The 16,046-nt window shown below is 40.2% G+C and overlaps 1 protein-coding gene across 2 annotated transcripts in view; it reads right to left on the bottom strand.

Moving 5' to 3' along the window:
• Trim55 (tripartite motif containing 55) overlaps positions 1-16,046 on the bottom strand; it is a 38,834-nt gene that overhangs the window by 5,549 nt on the left and 17,239 nt on the right. The window contains exons 8-9 of one of the 2 annotated variants that reach the window (XM_013034482.1): positions 14,906-15,126; positions 13,233-13,520 (exon numbers count right to left, since the gene is read on the bottom strand). The exons of the other annotated variant lie outside the window; for it this stretch is intronic. Of the exons in view, the coding sequence (XP_012889936.1) occupies positions 13,233-13,520; positions 14,906-15,126 (509 nt within the window). The remainder of the gene's footprint in view (positions 1-13,232; positions 13,521-14,905; positions 15,127-16,046) is intronic. 2 annotated transcript variants of the gene reach the window in all.

The following is a 16,046-nucleotide window of genomic DNA, read 5'->3' as shown; positions in this document are numbered from 1 at the left end:
TCCTTCCTTCCTTCCTTCCTTCCTTTCCTCCCTCCCTCCCTCCCTCCCTCCTTCCCTCCCTTCCTTCCTCCTTTCCCTTTCCTTTCCTTCCCTTCCCTTCCCTTTCTCTTTTTAAATCAGGCAACTTCACATTAAACCCTGGAGTAACAAGTTCTTTAGTCCAAGTAGAAATGTGTAAGCCAGAGCTTGCCTGGGGAGCTGAGCTCACTGTCCCCGGGCTTGGTTGCTAATGCAGTGTCCAGGACCAGGACCGCCTCGCTCCTCCCAGGCTGCAAAGCTGGTTTCAGCAGCGATCACTGTGCTGGGACATGACACAAGCGCACTTATAGCCTCTGTAGCCTCACTTAGGAGGGTAATTATTAAAGCAGCCTCCAAATAGAAACGTGAGCTCATGTTTCATCCAGCTGCCTCTAGGCTTCCCATGGTTTCTGTGGAATGCTAGCATCTGCCCTTCCACAAATGGCTATTCTCAATACTACCCATGACCCTGACTCCTGAAAATGTACCTTTCCTGTGTTCTATTCACAGGCTTATCCAAGTGAGTAATCAATATGATAAAAGGCATTGCTGATGAAGACATTAATAGATGATGATGGCATCATATGCCATTCACCTCACCAAATAACATTTAACATAGAGATGTCCATGTCTTATCATGAGAGATGAATGATGCCAGGGCACTGAGGGATGATAGGAGGAGTGAAGGAATTTGTGCCTAGTTACAGTGGATGCCAATGAGAAACTGGACCTGACAGAGTATCTGGTTACCACTGCATGTTAATTGTCAGCCTTTCTAGGTTACTTCAAGACTCCTTGCCCATCTCTGACAACATCCATTTGTCTTGAAGGAATATGGATAGGAAGGCTCAGACTAGACTTGAGGCTGCCAACTGGGCAACTGCCCAGTATCCATCCTGCACCTGCTAGGGTGTGTCAGAGAACCAAAGCCAGATGCTTGAAACAGGTGTGAGTAGACATGTTGAGATCATGTTTAGAATATTTATTCAGACAGAAAACCCAAACCATGGCCTGATTCCCTGCTTAGCATTCTGGAACCTCGGGGCCCTGGATAGTTTAAGCATTACAGATTCTTGGCAAGAAAGGAAAGTATGGCCAAGACCACAGGATAATCACCAATGGGAAGAAGCATAGTCCATGGAAAGGCATAGTCCATGGCTCTTAGCCAAGGGCCTGAGCCTGGGAAACACAGCCAGCAGCTCTACCAGCATGAGCATTGCTTTCACAGAAATAAAGACATTTCTTCTTGGGACAGAACAAGCGGCGTAAAACACAGAGCTGAGAAAACATATGTGGTCTTCATGACTGCTAGAGGAAGATGGAAATGGGAATCCCCAAACAAACTCAAAAGGAAAAACACTAGCTGGGTGCCATGGCTCACACCTGTAATCCTAGCAAGTCAGGAGATTGAGATTTGAGGAGTAAGGTTTGGGCAGGAAGTCCAGGAGAGTCTTGTCTCAAAAAACAAACAAAAACATTAACAAAAAGAAACTACAAACAATCTAGAAGTGGAGCTGTGACTCAAGTGCTAGCCTTCAGCAATAAAGTTCAGGGATAGTACCTCAGCTCTGATTTGAAGCCCCAGGACTGGCACAAAAAAGAAGAAAAAGAAAGAAAAACACTCACTAAAAAACATTTCCTGCCACTTGGTCTGATTTAGAGGCGGAGTGGCGGATGAATGGCGGAGGTGATGGATGAAGGAAGTTAATGTGGAGACTTTGTTGCTGCTTCCTTCTTATAGGGAAGCTTAGAAGCCAGATTAGAAGTCAGACTCTTCATATAAGAAAATGGTGAATTCACTCACTCGCATTTTCTGAATCTGGAGGAGGATGGTGGAATCTATTCCGTTTAGATCATTTCAAATGCTGTCTAGGAATTGACAGGGTAAGATGAGTATCAGACTTTAGCCATCACTACCATAGCCTTAGCTGTACATCCAACATATGTTGCATGCATAGAATCCATGAGTGATCTCAGTCTTTCAGAAGAAAATTGGATCCTCAGTTCTTCACAGTTAGGGCTTCTTAACCTTGGGTTAAGCTAAACAGACCAAACAGGTTCAAATTAGGATCCCCTGTGCTAAATTCAATTTACTGCTAGGACAATTCAGACTCAGGAAGTTTGAAGAACTTGCTAGAAGTATCTCTAAGGAGAAAGTATCAAGAGTTGTTAATAGTGATCACAATAGAGCTATCAAGGCAAGAGGGGGCAGCTGGTGCTGAGTGAACTTACGAGACAGGGCTGATGTACCACTGGAAGTCAGAGACTTAAGTGTGGAATGCAACTGAAGGCTTAGATCCCTCTCATTTGCAATGGACATCCACATCTCAGGAAGCAATGCAGGCTTTCTGAGTAACCACCCACTTCTGCTTTGTGGGACTGTGCCAATCTGTCACAAGTGGTGAGTCAGAGCCGAAGAGGCCTTGGTCACAATGATTCTTGTCTCAGCCACATCAATCTCAGTGAAGCAGAGATAAACTCTTAGATGCTGGCTGGCTTCCAAATTACTGCACACTCCCCTCCATGGGGAAGGACCAGGTCCAGAAGGCAGCAAGCTCACAGTTAGTCTGTGATCCTGAGCAACCAGGCCTCTTCTAAGATCTTCCTTTCTCTTCACTAAAAATGGGAAGTTTAACAGTCTCCACTGTACAGGGCTGATGTAAAGTTTAAAGGAGAAAATCTCCACATAAGACTCTGTACATGATGAAGCAACATTCATCCATTCATTACACACTCTACCTGCACCTGTGGATTGTGCATTAACACATTGGTGGATGGACTCTTCAGTTCATGGACTGCCATAGGGAGAAAGGGCACTTTATGGAAATCACTGACACACACAAATGAAGACAGGAGAAAAAATATACACCACAAAATACATGACACTAATAAGGATCTGAGGTGAAATCAGAATAATAAATAATTATAAAGGATGGGAAAGAAAAAAGAAAAAAACCCAAAACCAACTAGCAATGTTATAACTGTTTCTCAAGACCTCTCCCCAGAGCCTGTTTTCACATAATTGTTGAGCTGTAGGCCTAAGTTACCAGAGGAAATCCATCACATTGCTACACACAATTATATGTTATTTCCCTTTTTAAAATGGATACATCCATTAGCTTCCTATTAAAGTGACATTTATTTAGAAGGCTATCTGATACTGAGAAAGGTAGTTTACTGCTTTCTTTGTTTTCACTTTTTTTTCACCTTTTAGTAAAAACTGCCTACTTGGCCATTATTAAAATGGCACTTTCCCAGCAGAGAAAAAAACTCTAAAACAAAATAAAGTAGCAATAAAGTGCAAAAGCATTAAACAATGTTAATAAAATGATTTCATTAAAATTAGCATGTTAAAGCAAACCTTATTCCCTCTTATAATTTTTTCTATATAACAATGCCTGTACTTCATTATCACAACTTCTTATAATTTCCAGGATCCTGACAACATTACAGAGTACATGTGGGCCAGTCAGAGCACAGCTTAGTCTTCTCTCTCATCAACTTGAAATTCCAGCACAACCAGGGTGCCTAGCAGAGCAGCAATCTGTATGCTTGAATCTCATTGTGAAGCAAGAAGCATTTAGCCTTAGTAGAAATTTCTGTTTGAAAATAATTTGACAATCTGAATCCCTCAATTAAATTTAGAGAACATAGTTAAATTTTCAATCACTTCAGTTTGTTTTGGAAAATTAAATCGATCATTTCAAAGAACACAGGAACCTATAGTCATATTCATGGGAAATCGTGGGTCTCCTGTTGAGTCTTCTCAAGGGCAGTGTGATACCTTGTGAAATTAATCTCACACATAAAAGCTTCCCAGCCTTCTAGCCTCCAGCATCTCTCACTTCCCGATCTCTGGTACACGTTGGCATGGATCATTGTGCTTGAAATCAGAATGTATGCTTTATTCTCAAAGGCTATTTGCATGAAAATGATTTGATCTTTTTGCTCTGAGCAGAGAGGCAGAGCTCCACAGTGACTGTTTCATTTTGGAACTTTGGAACTTTGTTCATTCTTGCTTAGGAAAATAAGAATATTTTCAAGGGGGCTGAATCTGGGTGATGAATGTTTGATAAGACTTCAGAGTACACGCTGAACATGTTCAGCGTGTAGAAAATAAACCCTAGGATTCAAAAAGAAAAAGAAACTTTTCTAGTATCACCTATCACCACTGCTAACCAACCTTTTTGATCAGTTAAGCCATTATTCTGTTTACCATTGCTTTGCCCTGCCTTGCCTTGCCCTTCCCTTCCTTTCCTTTTCTTTCCTTTCCTTTCCCCTTTTCCTTTCCTTTCCTTCCCCCCTTTCCTTTCCCTTTTCTTTCTCTGCCCTTTCCTTTGCTCCCCTTCCTTTTTCCATCTATTTATACAATACCTTTTACCCTTTTAGATCTTTACAATTTCACAGACAACATTTATAGAGTTTTAGCAAAGAACTAAGATGGTGTGATCTGGTTTTTCTTGGTGATACTTTCTCCTGTCTATAATAAGCCACTGGCCTTGACATGCCCTTTGCTATTTTAGGGTAAAGCCCTAAGGATCTGTCTCTGAGCTAATGATATACTAAATAGAAAGGAATTGGGGTCTCTGGTAGGAAGAGAAAAGCTATTGACCTCTTCTTGTGGGCACTTGGGTCAGATCTGAGTCAGGAGGACAAGCCCACTAATATAAGTCACTGGCCCATGACAAGGTATCCTCTGAGTTTCTTTACAAACTTTACATGGGACAAAGAATGAACTAGAACATAGGTGTGTCATGAAAACATACAGAGATATTAGCTCAAAAATCAACTAATGTCAAAATTAAAAATAGGGTCCTACCCAACGGTGACAACTGATCATCTGGTCATAAAGTTCAGCTTAATCACTTAGAAGTATCTCAACCATCCTGGCCCTTGCAATGCTTGACCCTGTGTGTGGCTGGGGGGAAAGGAAAGGCAGACTTGTTGGATTTGGGCCATGATTCCTACCCTACTGCCTGTCACGCCATTTGGAACAATGCCTTAAGGACTGTCAACACCATTCTCCTCTAGTCCTCTCCTCTCTACCCTCATCTTTTTAAAGCTATCTAGAAAGCATGAACCTGTATACATGAATGGAGACTTTTACAATACACCTTTTGAACATTCAGTCACAAGAAGAAAAGAGGTAGATAAGTTTTGTTTTAAGCAACACTTATCTCAGATTAATCTCCAAGAAAATATAACAATTTTAAATATGAGTGTACCTAGAGTTCCAAAATAAGTGAGGCTAAAACTGATAGAACTTAAAAGGAGAAATCAGAAAGTCCAGTTATACTATGAGATCTCAAAATTCCACTCAAGAATGGATAGAACAGATTAACAGAAAATCAGAAGAAAAAATAGTAGAACTGATCACCACCATTAATCAACTGTCTTAATTGACATTTAATGAAAACTTCACTCAACAACACAATAACATACTGTGTTTTCAAAAACATTCCAAGGTAGATCATATTCAATGACACAAAAAAATCTTAATAAACTTAAAGAATTGGGAATACATAAAGTATATTTTATATTTGATAAGCACAGTATATAAACTATATTTTCTCTCCATATTAGAATTAAATAGAAGTCATAATAGAATTAAACAGAAGTCAAACAAATGTCTAGATTTTAGCACCATTCATCTAACTAACCCATGTGTCAACAAAAAAACCCCATAAAGTAAAGGAGAAAATATTTTGAATTAAATGAAAACTCACAAGTCAAAACTTCTGGCATTTCAGCTAAACCAGTGATTAGAAGATGTATAGCATTGTTTATATTAAAAAATAAGGAAGATGTCAATCAGTAATTTAAGCTTTCATTCTAGAAAACTAGCACTATAAGAGACAAACCCAAAGAATACACAAGAAAGAAAATAATAAATAGCAGAAAATAATGTGACAGAAAAATAAAATGGAGAATACCAACAAAATCAAAGGTTTGCTTTTTTTTAAGATTGGTAAAATTAGTAAGGAGTCAAAACAATTTCAAAACCAGAAAAAGCTAGAAAACTATTCCCCTGGTTTTTCAGCATATATGAAACTATAATAATCAAGGCAGGAGAGTGTTTACAGAGAGACAAATACCCAAATCAAGGTACAAAGCAGGGTCCAGATATAGACTTAAATGTACATGGTCAATTCATTTACAAAGGGAAGCACAATCTTTTCAACAAAAACCAAAACTTGTTGCTGGAACAAGTGGATACTTTTTACTAAAAAGGAAAAAAATAGAAAGACTAAACTTTGATCCCATGTATATAAAATTTAATGAATAATATTTTAGAGTTTACTTATGAGCTAAAATGATACAAATTCCAGAAGGAAGGATGTTAGTAAATCTTCAAGAGAACAACAAAAAGCACAAACCAAAAGAAAAAGTGATCAATTAGGCTTAATCTAAACACACATACATATATGTATATTTATGTATATGCATAAATATATATGTACAGTTGAGAAAATGAAAAGAACAAGCCACCCACTAGAAGAAAATATTCACAAAGCATTTGTCTGAGAAGAGAGTACTCAACATACATATAGGACTTCTAAGAATACAAACAACCCAATAAAAGGTGTGTAGAAGAAAGTGAACAGGTACTTCACCATAGAAAATGTTATATATATATATATATATGAAAGTCCAAAATAAGCAAGATTGTTCTGGATAGAATGTAGAGTAGCTGGAACTCTCCTACATTCTTGGTGGAAGCATAGAATTGAATTTGATAACATGGGAAGAAACCTGAAAATTTTTAATGAAGTTAACTGTACATTTACTAAATAATCCAGCAGTTCCATTCATAGGTATTTCCTCAAGATAATTGAAAACAGGTCAGGCACTGGTGGTTCATGCCTGTAATCCTAGCTACTCAGGAGGCTAAGATCTGAGTATCACAGTTCAAAACCAGCCCAGGCAAGAAAGTCCATGAGACTCTTATCTCCAATTAACCACCAGAAAACTGGAAGTGGCACTGTGGCTCAAGCAGAGTACTTTCCTTGAGCTGAAAAGCTCAGGGACAGTTCCCAGGCCCAGAGTTCAAGCCCCATGACTGCCCCCCCCCAAAAGATAATTGAACAGATATAGTTACACAAAGACCTAAAGGTAAATATTCATAGCAGCTTTACTAATAGTAGTCAAAGTGGCTAAGAATACAAGTATCCATCAAATGATGAGTGGGTAAATAAACTGCAGTTTATTATTCTGAGTGGAACACCACTCAGAAATAAGAAAAGTTGAAATATTGATACATGCAGCAGAATGTATAAGTTTCAAAAGCATTTCTCTAAAGGGGAAAAGCCATCTACACAAACCTACATACGTCATGTTTTTTTTTTTAATGACCTTCTAGAATTGACACAATTACAAGCTTTGGCAGTTATCAGAGGCTGGGTGTTGCAGAAGGTGTTAACTGTACAAGCATGTAGAGGGAATCTGGGTGGTAATGGAAATATTTGGAATCTCAATGTAGTGGTAGTTAAAATGCTACCAAGGTGTCAAAATGCACTGATCTTCAATGAATACATTTTAGAATATGTGCATCTCAATAAAACCATCTTTAAAAATGATACGTTTTTATTTCTTCCTCTATTTGATATTCTGGGACTGCCTTTAATGTGTACACCTTGTCTTTGCTCTACTAGGCAATGAAGGCCTTGGGGTAGACCTCAGGTGCAGTCACCATGCACTTTATGACATCTAACAGAGGTTAGGGTGTCTTCCTGAGAGATCTGGAAATCAGCTTAATAAATAAGGGCTGACGTCCACACTTTAAGACTGGAAATGCATATTGAAAAAGGCAACTGGCTGTTTCACTGAAAAACTAATGTTATTTTTATCACTCAAAGTGACTGGTGTCAGGTGTGAGTCCATCACCTTCTTTAATAAAACATGCTGGAACAAATAATGAAATTCTTAGTAGGAGAGTCTTTTCTGTTCAGTGCTGTATGTATGAATAGATGAATCTATTCATGGGTTGTCTCTTCCTTTCCTGGAGAGAGCATTAACCGGAGTCAGATACAGACTACAACTGAAGTCTATTTCTCCTAATTTCATTGATCTTCCTACTTCTCCATGCACAGGAAGAGTTTCACCCAACTTATCTATTTTCAGGCTTGAAGAATGAAATGGGAAAGGAAATATTTTTTATTCCTGAAACAGCAAATAGCAATCATATAATAACGTGTCTATGTTCTCAACACTACAACTGTGCTGGTAAAATAGCTAAAGTTTGACTGTTTTATAGAAGCACAAATTGGGGAGATTTCAAGCCAAAGTTTCCATCTTCGAAGTCCTCAGTCCTCACTGACACGTGTGTTAGGGGTGGGGTGGGGACGGTAAGGCAATGGTGGGGGGATGTCTTCTGACCTTGAGGCAGCTGCTATGTGCAGCTCAAGTGTCAGCCAGAGCAGCTGCGCAGTTAATCCACCCAAGAGAGACTTTGCTTTAGAAACTGCTAGTCTCTGAATAGCTCTCAATAAATGCTTTGGACAGATTTCTTCCAGAGGTGGACACTAAGCTGCACTGAGTAAAGAGGAAGGGAAACTAGGGGGAAGCTTTAATTGCTGCTACAACTACCACTTTGAGCCACAGTTGTTCTTCCAGTTCTCTGGTGGTTTATTGGAGGTAAGAGTTTCGTGAACTTTTCTGCTCGGGCTCACTTTGAACTGTGATCCTCAGATCTCAGCCTCATGATTAGCTAGGATTACAAGCAGGAGCCACCAGCTCCAGCTATCTGTCAAAATGTACACATATTCCTAATAAAATGCATAATTGTCCATGGGGAGTGTGGGATGAGGAAAATTCCTATGTTAACACTCAGGTGTACTTTGTTAACCATTGTAGGAAGAAGAAAGACAGTGGATGGAAGGAAACTGAATCAGCCAATGGCTAAAACAAAGCATGTCCAAAGAAATGAGGCTTCATAGACATTTGCAAGGGCAACTGCTTTGTTTTAAATGTGTCTCCAAAATTTCATATGTTGAAAACATTTTTTTGGCAGTACTTGGGTTCAAACACAAAGCCTCCTGCTAGGAAAGTATTCTACACTTGAGCCAAGCCTTCAATTCGTCAAAACGTCTTCAACTTCATATACTAAGTATTTGGGGAGTTAGAGCCTATACAAGGTAACTGGGACTAGATGGGGTCATGTAGAATACACAAGTTGGCATAACTATTTATTAGAAGAGATAGAGAAAACTAAGTGAACATGCTTTCTTCCTCTGGCTATATAGTGCTGTCCACCTATCCACGAAGTCCCTCACTAGATCCTAGAACCCTGTTTTTAAATATCACAGCTTCTAGAGCTGTGAGATCAGTAAGTCTCTGTTCTTTATAACTCACCTGCTCTGTAGTAATTAGTTATGACAATAGAAAATGATCTAAAATAGCAGCTAGTCTATCTTCAGTATCTTTCTTCTACCTTGTGACTGCCTTCTTTTTGGATTTTTACTAGGGCATCTTGTAAGTTTTGCAAGATAAATTTAAAAATCAACATATAAAAATATCAATATTATTTTTTAACCACAGTGTTTGCATAAGCAGGCCACCCAAAAGAGTAGAAACAGGAACAATTCTGTCAGTTCACTTTATGGGATTTCTGCACAGTTTTCTGACAATCGGGTATGACAAGATTAAAAATCCACCATGAAGAAGGATAGCTGGGAACCAATGCTTCCTTCGAAATTCAGATTCACATGGGGCTGAATCCAAACCTTGTTCAAAGTTATTTTTTCTTAGATCCAATATACAATAAAATGTATACACCTTAAAAAAAATAGAAGCTCTGCCACTGAAAGAGCCAGAAGATGTCTAGTTTTGTCATGATCAGTTTCTCACACATAGTCTGGTTATGAGCTTGGGTCAAGGACAGGTTTCATCTCTGTGAATATGAGAAAAGCATTTGTGGTAGAACATTTGCCTACTTCTAAGGCTTGAAGTTCAGTGGATAGGAACTGAAGTGAGTTCACAGATAAGTAAGTGAGACTAAGATGCTTCTGAGTTTCTAGGGCCACACTACTTCTTGCCCTGGGGCCTAGTAAAGTGACCACAAACACCAATGAATCAAGAACTCTGTATCATTCCCCAGATGTTCAAGCTAACACTAACAATACAGCAGGAAATTCCAACAAGCTAACCTCGCACAGGAAAATCATCTGGTAGACTGAGCTCAAAGATGGTAAAGGTAAACGAGGCCTGCAAACATTTTTCCTAGGGTTAGGAATTTGCTACCCTGGTGACACCTGTACATCAGCCCATATCACTTTCAGGGGTTAGTGTGATATCAAATAGGTTTGTTTCTTTATGTAAAAGGTCCTTCCTCAAGGCACAACTACACAGCAATAATGAATGTTAATCAACTGCACCCAAATCCCCTCCTCCAGGCTCCCTCCCTCTAGTTTCACCCTCATCTCACCACACAGGCACACAGGATGTCAGCACACATGACATGGACTTGGTGGATGGCAGCCATGAAGCATGACACTCCCCCTGCAGCCTCAGAGACTATTACAAGGGATACACGTATGGTGACACAGCCCCCGAACCACATTCTCAGGATGTAAATAGAACTCTTCAGACAATTATTCAGATCCAATTAGGCCCTGCTCCCAATATGGCATGTTGTTTTCTCTCTCCCCATGTTCAACCCCCTGAGTCCAATGAAAGCTTTCACTACTCTTTACCACAACTAATGTCAGGAGGAAGAGGTGGGCAGCTGGGCAGACTACGTAGATGCTCAGAACACTGGAGTGTGCACAGATTCCTGAGTGGCTGTTAAACATTGAAGTTGATTTTACTTGCACAGCTACAGACAGGGCAGGAACCCATGGAGATTCCACACCATTGCCTAGCAAGCAGATAATAAGACAGAAAGGAAGTCATGGTGGGAGCTTCCACAAAAGTCAACGTTAACTCAGGGAAATGTCAAGGAGCCAGAAATAGCTAGTGCCTTTAGCACCTGATCTACTTTTGAGCTCAGGATAAAGAGAGGCTGTGTTTAGGCCAATAGGGTCATTTACTCAAAAGTCTATGAGGTTTGGATCATTAAGTATGACTAATTAAATTGGTAACCTTCAAAAGACTACTCAGAGTAAGATGTCAGTCCACAGCCAACCTCATAAGAATCATCAAGCAAAGAAATGAGATGTGCGACTTAAAATAACAGCCAGGGACTATTGGGTGATGTTCTGGCTGTGAAGTGTGCATTGATCTTTGGCCGTTATTCCTTCAGATCTTCACTGCACTCCTCTTGCGGTGGTTGTGCTCAGAGCATCTTTTTCTCAGGGATTTTCTCTCTATAGGAAAATCCTGTGGTTCAAAGAGAACAGAGGAGTGACCTAGTCCATCAGTTCACTTACATGGATATTGCTTAATATAGTGCTCCTGAGAAAAGTGATCCAGCCACCTCTTGGACATCACTGGGCAAGCAGAGGAAATACTGCTCCTTAATCCATGGTAACCTTGTCTGTTCCCAAGGGAGCCTCTTGCTGTTCCTCTCGCCACTGTAAGGTCAGTGAGACCTCATGGCATTGTGCACACCTTGTATAGTTGGTCTTCTTTAACAGCCATCTGGAAGGTTTGCTCCTACTGGATTACTGAATAATTGCCCACAGAGTTACCACAGGGTTCTGAGCCCAGGGTCCCCTCCATGCAGGAACAGATAATGGAGTCAATCCTTTAGGGAAGATGCAGAGGCGAATGTGCTGTTGGGAGCTTGAGGCCTTGAATATTATCCATGAACATGACTTAAGATGACTAAGCCTCAAGGTTTGGGGAGAAATTCATCCCTGGGCCTACAAAAGAGGAATATTATGGAAGAAGCTACATGAGATATTAGTCAAGGGGGAAAGAAAATAATTCCTACCCATGAAAGCAAAAATCAAGCATTGAATCTGACGCCAGATGTAGTGAAGTATAAGAAAAGCCATGAGTGCTAGGCAGATTGCTAGCTCCTGTGAGAAAACAAGAAGAAAGCTTCAGGATATTATTGCAAATATATTTGTCGGTATCACTTAGATGAACTTGTTAATTTTGGGTTAGAGGCCTAGTATGTCTCTTCATAGGGTAATCACAGTACTGTTTTCAGTACTCTTCCTCCTCAATGTCTACTAAGTATAAGAATTCCCATGAACTTTCTAGAAATAATCTAGCCACTCCATTTTTTAAGCCTAAAAACCACCTCAGAAAGCTGCCTTGCACCACAGTTACTTATGCCCATTTTGCATCTGTGAAAACAAATATCTGGTACAAAATGATGTTATTTTTAACTTCTAAAAAATCATTTCCTATATATTACCTCATAAAATTGAGTCCCATTTAAACAGCTACAGTGGGATAGCAAGTCATTTTTTGATTTGTTGACAACATGCCATTTGCTGTTTATAAACACCTGACGACCCAGGCGCACAGAACTTTGACTGCCAAGTTCTTGTCCAGACAACACCCCCCGCCCCCCACACACATCACTTAGGAATGTTCATGAGTCTGCAGTGATCATGAACATTCTTCCTCATGAAGAAACTGTACAAAGATTTCTTCTATGGACCCTTTGAGGCATGCCACCATCTGACTAGGTGTTAGGGAGAAGACGTGGGCTTCAAACCTTCATTTAAAAAAGGGAGAGAAAAGGCATCAAGAGTCTTTTTAAGAAGGGATGGAAACCTCTGCTGTCTTGCCCCCAGAACACAAGCTTAGGAAGCACAGATCTAATCATGCCAAGACAGTGTAGCCAAACCTGTAAATATGATTATATTCCAAAGCAGATTTAAAATGAATTACATCTTTAGGGGTTGCTGGGAATAACACTGAAGCAGGTGGTTAGCCTTAGGAAGCCCAAGCAGGAAACAAGAAAGGTTGAGAAGGGGGCAAATGATATTGCAAAGAAGAACCAGGGATCCCAGCCACCACTGCAGACAAAGCAGCTTTCAACAGCATGCCTCAGAGCCAGGCTTGCTTGTACCCCACCCCCTAGGAAACCAGGTGTGAGATCATCACACATGGGCACAGTAAAGGCAGACTTTTTTTTCCCTTTGATAGAACACTTTAAAAATAAGACAATGAAGAAGGAAGTTGTTTCTATATTTTCCCCCAGAGCCATGGTTTTTCTGTGCCCTTCTAAGAGCCCTTTCTCTCTTGTCATTGGCCTAATCCAGCAGAACCGTAGCAGGCATGGGAAAGCACTGAGACACAAGGGCATCAGCACTAACCTGAGAAGTAGCTGCAGGTGAACTAGTTTCCTTACCACTCACTGCTGCCCTCTCATTGGCTGGGGCTTCTGCCACTTCTGCCGACTGCACATTCGAATCCTCAGAACCAGGAAACCCTATTTGCCCCAGACCTTCGCTCCCTGGGTTGCAAGGTGAATTGCTGGTGGCTTTCCGGGTTTGATTTTTATACCAACTAGGGTAAAACAGGGGATCCGTAGTTTCCGCTGCTGCAGGGGCTGGAGTTTCAGACTCTGTGGTCTGCTGTGAGCCAGTGGACACCACCTCCCCCTTAATCAGGACAGACAAAGTGAAAAGTAAAAGAGAAGAAGAAGAAGAAGAAAAGCAGTTGATTTTGGAACAGAACAGATGTTAGAACTGTGAGTTTTCTGTGTGCAATGCCTGTTTCAATGATTGGCTTAGTTCACCCCACCTTCTAGAAGTGCTACCAGGCAGAGTGCTGACCACAGAGACCCTCAGGCTGGAATCTGGCTCCTTTCTGGGCTTATCTCTTGTTAGGTATTAACTTCAGGAAGATGGAAAGCAGAAATCTCAAGTAAAAGTTGCTTATTATGGGAGAAGAGTCAAATTATTTGATCAGAATTAATTTGGGAATGTATGTATAGATTCTCTAAACTGCTTTTCCAATATAATGGGGGTGAAATTGATCAAGATACATTGTACTTATAATCTAACTCATGGAATTGTAACCTCTTTGTACAACTACTTAATAATAAGTTTTTCTTTAAAAAATCAATTGTCATCAACCCAGTCCTCATTTAGTTACTACCCTTCTTCTGATTTCAAAGCAACTAGCACACCCAAAAATTCAAGATTCCAGGTGACATCAGTCATATTTAGCCTGAATTCCTGTGGAGACAGAGCATAGAATATAATTCTATCTCTGAGTCCTTCCTCTGGAGTTTCGTTTCTACTAATCTCAATGCATTCTGGAAGAAAGTGCAAAGCCAGAGCCCCTCTCTGGTAAGTCTGAATTGTCCCAAACTCAACAGGATAGATCCTGTCTGAAGTGTCACAAAGTCAGCACAGAAGCTTAGAAATTGAACCATGGCCTTCTAGAAATATAATAGTAGCTGGCACAATTTTATACAAAGTGTTTTAAATAAACCTGTTAATACACAATCTTATCAAATGATGTAGAAAACCAGGTTTCATCTGCTTTCCCACTGAGGGCAGGATAGAGTTGAATTGCAACACAAATGTAAATCAGTGTGGTTTCTCTACTTCTTCTATTACCTATAGAAAATTAGAAGTTATGAAAGTACTTTTATTTCTCATCTTACATTATTTCTTACATTATACCTTGTTGTCTGTATTGACTAAGCAATGAAAAACAGATCAAATTATGGTGGCAGCTAATATATTACACACACACACACATACACACAACACAGAAGCACACTCAATTTCCACACACAAATTTCCTTAGCTCAGAGAGTTATTGGTGGAAAAATTATAAGTCTTGCCAACCAGTTATCACAACAATGAAGCTGTTGAATCATCTACAGGACCTTTCACTCTGACACCGTGATGGTCCTGAAATCTTTTGTCTACCACATAAAAATACTGACATATAGCTTTTTTTAAGGTAGAGGAAATTGTTTAGAGTGTTCAGGAAGAAGGCACAGCAGCAAGAGGGCCTTGGGAATGGTTACCTGTGTCTCTGAGACAGCTGAGGCAGGAGGCAGGATTGGAGGTGGCTCTGGAGAGGAAACCAAAATTGCGTCTGGAGCAGCCTGGAGCTCTGAGGCCAGTTGAGAGGGCTCTGGGGCTTTTTCTAGACTTTCCTCTTCTCCTGATGATTCTATTTGAACGTTTTCCACCTCTTCCACTTCTACTTCCTCTCCTTCTTCTTCATCATCTTCATTTTCATCTTCTGGTAAGGTAAGGGTTTTCTTTGTTTGTTTTGGTGGCAGTATTGGGGCTTGAGCTCAGGGCCTGGGAGCTATCCTTGAGCTGTTTTGCTCAAGGCTAGTGTTCTACCACTTGGGCCACAGCTCCACTTCCAGCTTTTTAGTAGTTAATTGAGATAAGAGTCTCATGGATGTTCCTGCTTGGGCTGCCTTCAATCTGTGATTTCCAGATCTCAGCCTGCTCAGTAGTGAGGATTACAGGCCACCAGGCTGTAGTGAGCCACTGGCTCCTGGCTAAGGTAAAGTATTTTTAAATGTATTATAGTTACTGCTGCAGCCTTAAAAATGGTTAATAGTGCTCTGCTCTCTCTCTGCTCTCTCTTTCTGCTCTTTTCTAGATCTTCTCTTTTCTAGCTTTTTTACGATGAATAAACCTACCCCTTACCTGAATAAAAAAAATGGTTAATAGCCAGATCTTAGAACCAAGGCTAAGATTAGGGATAGGGAAGTCTGCTTTCACAGACACTTGAAAATGGCTCTAGTGGGCCATGCTGTGGCCTTGTGCTTCTAATTAAATGTGGAAGGGACATATGTGAAAGACCCACCCCATCTTCCTCATTACAAAATTCCACCTCCACTGTGAAGCCTCCATCTCGCCCCAGAGCCTGCTCACATTTGTGTCATACCTTATGACTTGGAAGGTTGAGACTGTCACCTGTTTATCTCTGTCAAATTCAATGAAATATAACCCTGTCTTGGAAGATGCATGCCTGTTTTAATTTCTTATCCCCTTTGTTCAGTGAATACAACTTTTCCCACAATTAGTATTACAGCTCTTCTTGATCTACTGATCTTAATATTTCCTTAGGCAACATTAAGGACAGACAGTATTAAGAGTGTTTTTAAAAATTCATTTTAAAGATCAGCTTCTAAAATGATATTC

This window comes from Dipodomys ordii, unplaced genomic scaffold (assembly GCF_000151885.1).
Source record: "Dipodomys ordii isolate 6190 unplaced genomic scaffold, Dord_2.0 Scaffold190, whole genome shotgun sequence".
NCBI lineage: Eukaryota > Metazoa > Chordata > Mammalia > Rodentia > Heteromyidae > Dipodomys > Dipodomys ordii.
This window is presented reverse-complemented; position numbering and strand designations above follow the sequence as displayed.